Source organism: Metarhizium robertsii (assembly GCF_000187425.2).
Source record: "Metarhizium robertsii ARSEF 23 chromosome Unknown MAA_Scf_3, whole genome shotgun sequence".
Taxonomy (NCBI): Eukaryota; Fungi; Ascomycota; class Sordariomycetes; order Hypocreales; family Clavicipitaceae; genus Metarhizium; species Metarhizium robertsii.
Genome location: NW_011942171.1, coordinates 800342 through 805359, shown reverse-complemented (window position 1 = coordinate 805359; position 5018 = coordinate 800342). Strand labels below are relative to the sequence as shown.

At 57.4% G+C, this 5018-nt stretch overlaps 1 protein-coding gene across 1 annotated transcript; it reads right to left on the bottom strand.

Moving 5' to 3' along the window:
• Nucleotides 1-19: 19 nt before the first annotated feature.
• MAA_00419 (reverse transcriptase) lies at nt 20-4055 on the bottom strand (the record flags this gene model as incomplete). The annotated part of the gene is made up of 8 exons (XM_007818417.2): nt 20-123; nt 188-1107; nt 1166-2337; nt 2409-2771; nt 2867-3112; nt 3145-3550; nt 3632-3831; nt 3924-4055. The coding sequence occupies 8 exons, from the start codon at nt 4053-4055 to the stop codon at nt 20-22; spliced, it is 3543 nt and encodes a 1180-aa protein (XP_007816608.2).
• Between the last annotated feature and the right edge of the window lie 963 nt (nt 4056-5018).

Here is a 5018-nt window from a genome sequence, read left to right as displayed (position 1 = left end):
TCCGGTGAGGGTGCGAGCCTCAGACGGTGATGCGGCGGCATCTTCCTGCAGTAGAAGAGATGTTTTGGCTCTTTGGGGCGTCCGCATGAGCAGGTGGGTCGCGCATTGGCATGTTTGAATCGCCTGTGGTAGTCGGCGAAATCTCCATGGTGTGTCCGTGCCGCCAGCAAGTGGTGCAGGGCTGGACGTGGGGTTGCAAGGTCCGGGGCGCAGCGCGTTGATGCCTTGAGTTTCAGAGGTTTGTATCTCTCGGGAGCTGCAGTTGTCCACCAGGCGTCGAATGCTTCCCTTGGCTGTTTCCTTGCGACTCGTCGCAGGTGCACCAATGTTGGGAGAGCATCCGGCGGCGCTGGTCGGGAACATCCTGCCTTGGCCAGTGCGTCGGCCTGTTCGTTCCCCGCGATATTGGTGTGGCCGGGAATCCAGCGAACTGTTGTGTTGCCGTGGGCTAAAGCCATGTCCTGGAACTCCAGGAAGGCTGCTTGCGAGGAGTCGGACGACGTGCCTCGCAGGCCTGTCGCAGCTGCCAAGTTGTCGAGGCAGACGACGATCTCGTTTGCCGTTGCCTGAGGGTGGCCGACGGCTGCCCAGAGACCTTCTAGAGCTCCGTTCGCCGCGGCGTCGAAGACCTCTGCCGGGCCCAGTCGGCCGGAGCCATCGAGCACCGGCCGGTTGTTCTGGTGGATGATATACCCGTATCCAGCGACGCCCTCTGAGGACAGTGACCATCTGAGTACACAATCAGAGTCGCCGGTGGCACCGACTGCAGCCATTGACGGAAGTCGGCTGCGGACTTCTTCTGATGCTGTTTGAAGCATCGTGCTGTCGTCGCTGAACCGTGGTCTGATTAGGGCTGGTCGCGGGCATGAGGGCAGCAGCCTATCAGTCCTCCGGAGACGGGTTGGGAAGACGGCGGGTGGCACTTGGTGCTTGCGTTTGACGGCTTTGATGATTGCGGGTGCTGCTGGTGAGAGCGTCCTCCTGGCAAGTGGATGGGCGTCGTCAAGCGCCTTGAGGCGGGAGGAGAATCGGATCCTGCGCGCTTCAGGCAGCAGAGTGGCAGGGGGTATGCCGCTCTCCCTGTGCAGGGTCGTGGGTGGCGTGGTCCTCCAGGGAGAATGACTGTCAAATAGTCTTTTTCATCCTATGAATTAGGTGCTTCTACAGATGGCTGAGACCAGCGGGGCCAGGATGTGCCTGGGTACCACGCCTCAGCTCCATACAGCAGCACTGGCTGGGCTCTTTGGACGGCGCTGGGGAGCGGGTCGTGTTTTGTGTTTCCGAGTCCTTAAGATGGTAGGCCACGGCTTGCGCCTTAGCCGTCCATTTCTCGACGTGAGTCTTGAAGGTTAGCTTCCGGTCAAGCCAGATGCCTAGCCATCGCATCGCAGGCTCGGGACGCTTCTCGACGGTGCCGTGATAGACGGGTGGTGCCGTTTCTGGCTTTCTTGGCGAGGGAGAAAAGTGCATGACCTTGGTCTTCTCAGGATCAAAGGAGACGCCATTCTCTGCGCCCCTGGCGATGAGCTCCGCAGCTTGTTCCGATGCCTCCGCTGCTGTTTCCTCCAGCGAGTTGCCAGTGCAGAGGATGGCCGTGTCGTCCGCATATCCAAAGCGGCCCATAGGATTGCCTAGGCAATAGAGGGGCTCTGTGTAAAGGAGGAACAAGATCGGCGAGACGGGCGAGCCTTGCGGCAAGCTACATTGTAGGGGCAGGACGGGAGTGGTGGTGTCCTGGTATCTTACACAGGCAGATCTATCGTGCATGAAAAAAGCGACACATCTGACTAGATGTTCCCGCCAGCCTTGTTCCCGCAGCCGCAGGATAAGTCTGTTGCGCAAGACCGTGTCAAAGGCCCCCTGGATGTTCATGGTTACCAGAGTCGCCACCAGCTTCCAGGCGAACGCCTTTTCAATGTCATATATCAAGGCTGTAACCAGGTCGACGGCTGATCGCTTTGGAAGGGCTCCGGCCTGCTGGAGGTGCAGCACGCCGTGGTGGATTGCAGCCCACGCGAGACGTCGTGCAATCAATCGTTCTAGTCCCCTGCCGAGGCAGGAGAGCAGTGATATGGGGCGCCAGGCCCGTGGAATCGATAGGTTTCCCCGCCCAGGTTTTGCGATCATGACGACCTCTGCCTCTTGGAAGGGTTTCGGGTGGTGGCCAACGCGGAGGCATCCCTCATAGAGTCGACGGATGTGTGTTCCAGTGACATCCCACACGGCCTCGAGGAGCTTCACTGTGATGTTATCAGACCCGGGGGAGGTGTTGCCGGTGCCGATGGTGGCGGCCCGGGCTTCCTCCAGCGGGATTGTCTGAGCGAAGGGTATCGATCTCTGAGGGACTGAGGGGTTTCAAGGGTCGGGTAGGTCGTCTGTTGCGGTTCGGCGTTCAAGAGTAGCCTGACGAAGCGCGTTCGCCTTGTCGGCCTGTGTCTTATGCACAACATCTCCGACTTGTAGGGGTGGAGGTTGGAAGGTCCCTGGGGCTCTGAGCCATCGCACTGCTTTGAAGACTGAGCTGCTGTTGGTGAAGCTGTCGATGAGTTCGCGCCAGTACTGTCTCTTGGCCCGACGGACCACATGGCGGACGTCTCGTTTGGCGAGTTGCACATCTTTATTTTACCCACCAGGATAGAGTCTCCTGATGGCTCGATGGCCTGCTGCGGCTTGCGCGCATTCTTCAGTCCACCACGGTGCGCTGCAAGTTCCCTTCCGTATGGGGCGCCCGGCCGCCTTCGCAGCAGACTGTAAAAGGTCCACCAGGGCCTCTACGAGGGGGTCGAGGTGGCGGTTGGCAGCCCCGACGCTCTAGCATCGACGTGCTCCTTAAAACGTTTCACTCATCATCTGTTGTAAGGCGTACTTTACCGGACTGTTTCAGGACCGGCGAGAAGTTTGATAGTGTAAGGCTTAGCGTGAAGTGGTCGGAGGTGGTCGCAAAGTCGTCCTCGACGCAAGCCTCAGCTAGGGGGCGTTGGTGGAAGCCAAGTCGATGGTGTTGCCGTATGGGTTGGTCGGGATGTCCACCTCGTTCAGCAAGCTGAGGCCATTGTCCGTTGCCCAGCTTGCAATGTCCTGGCCCGTGCCAGAGGGGCGGCCGGTCTGCCAGCTGTAGTGCCTAGCGTTGAAGTCGCCGGCTACCAGGCAGTCTTTCGGTGGTTGCCACTGCAAAAGCATGTTCAGGGCTACGTCACAGTCGGGCCTCCGGTATACGTTGACTATGGTCACGTTGTTGACCGTGAGCCATAGAATATCGCGTGTTATATACGGTTGTTGTTGGTTTGTTATTAGCCTAGAGTCACGACGAACATATGCCATGACTCTGGGTCGTATGGTGGTGTTGTCCCAGTTGGACACCGGTGAAAAGGTGTCGTAGGCTGGGTGGGTTTTCGTGAGACAGCAGCCGTCCTTTGTCTCCGTCCACGGTTCCTGTAAAAGGACCACGTCGTATTCTTCGAAATCTGCAAGCGCGAGGGCGCAATCGTGGGCTGGGGGAATTTTGCCTACATTGGCCTGGAATATGCGGGGTCTTTCTGTCGCTTTTCCGCTGTCGGTAATGTCTGCTCATGGGGATATCATGATGGATTGGCGCGGTCGCTTCCTTGGTGAAGCAGGCCTGTAATCGGACTCATCCTCCGCTTCCGGTGTTGAGGGGGGCAGAGCGGATGGGGCAGCGAGGCCGAGAGGAGCTGGGGTAGGTTCCTTCTGCGGTTCATCTGTCTGGCGCTGCTGCTGAGTCGTGTTATGTTGGATTTGTTCTGTTCTATGTTGTTGCTGTGGGTTTTGCTGGCGGTGGAGTTGCAGTCCGACCTTGCGGACTAGCCCCTTCTATTCTTTTATGAGTCAGTGTAGCATGCCGTGTACTCTTTTGGGGCGTGCTGGGCATTTGGGAAGATCTGCTGGGTGGCCAAGCTTGCCACATCGGAGACGGTCTTCTTTAGGTGGGGCCGTGGTGGTTGGTTGTCCCTGGTGACGCGGGGTGGGTTGCTGTTGTGGTCGAGATTGCTTGGGAGGAGGAGCCCGTGAGAATAGGGAGGGCGGGAAACCTTCATGGCAGGCCGTGACGCTGCTGTAGATATGAATAGGGGCGGGCTTGGCGTCGCCAAGGGATTGATACCAGTATTTCAGGAAGCTGTTGCAGAAGTGTTGGGCAAGGTTTCGCTCTTGTTCGGATGTAAACTGTTTTGCGGTCTCTTCGAATGACTTGCAGAAGGCGCTGAATACCGTTAGCTTGGCGTTATATGCTTCCACTTTCTGGCGCGCGAGCAGGTTCGCGGATTCTAGGATTGGGATTGGCTGGTGTTAGTTACATGGGTGAGGAGAACTCGGGGAAGTCTAGGAGGATAACCTGTTGAGCTCCTTCCGCGGCTCTGGCAAAAGAAACGGCCTTTAGTGGCGAGGACGGCGTGCAGGTTGCACGGCTGGTTCCTAGAGAGCCAATTGGACGATTCACAACGGCGAGACTGTTCGGAGGAGGGCTGCACGTGCCCCTCGAGCAAGGTCGGTTGGGGTGTGAATTCCCAGATCATACGGAACTGGAATGCCGTGCGGACTAGTTGGTGGTGGCCATTGCCATTGCCGCCGCAGAGGGCTGCGCAGAAGCGTGAGAAAAATGGTTTTGATCTCAGTTGTTAAGGGGATCAGTATAAATTTAGCGTACTTTCTTAACCAAAACATGCCAAGAAAGTAAAAATACAGGGGGAGGTGTTGTGATTTCCAGCTGTGACCGCGCCAGATGGCATGGGGTAATGTGGACTGGAGACGTGGTCAAAGCTGCAGCTACACCAATTGTCGTCTTCAACGTGAGGCAAAGGAGGAGGGGAGAGTTCTGGGAGATGCATTTTGGGAAGTAGTCCGTCTCGGGTTCTTAAAGAGGACGCAAATGGTACTTAGAAGATGAGAAATGACAGGAAGGAGTACAGAGCAGTACAAAGCTTATATACCTAAATACGGGTGGGTGCGTTCCAACAGCTTGCCCTCCTTCGACGTCGTCCCTTCCAGGCACACAAGTCTGG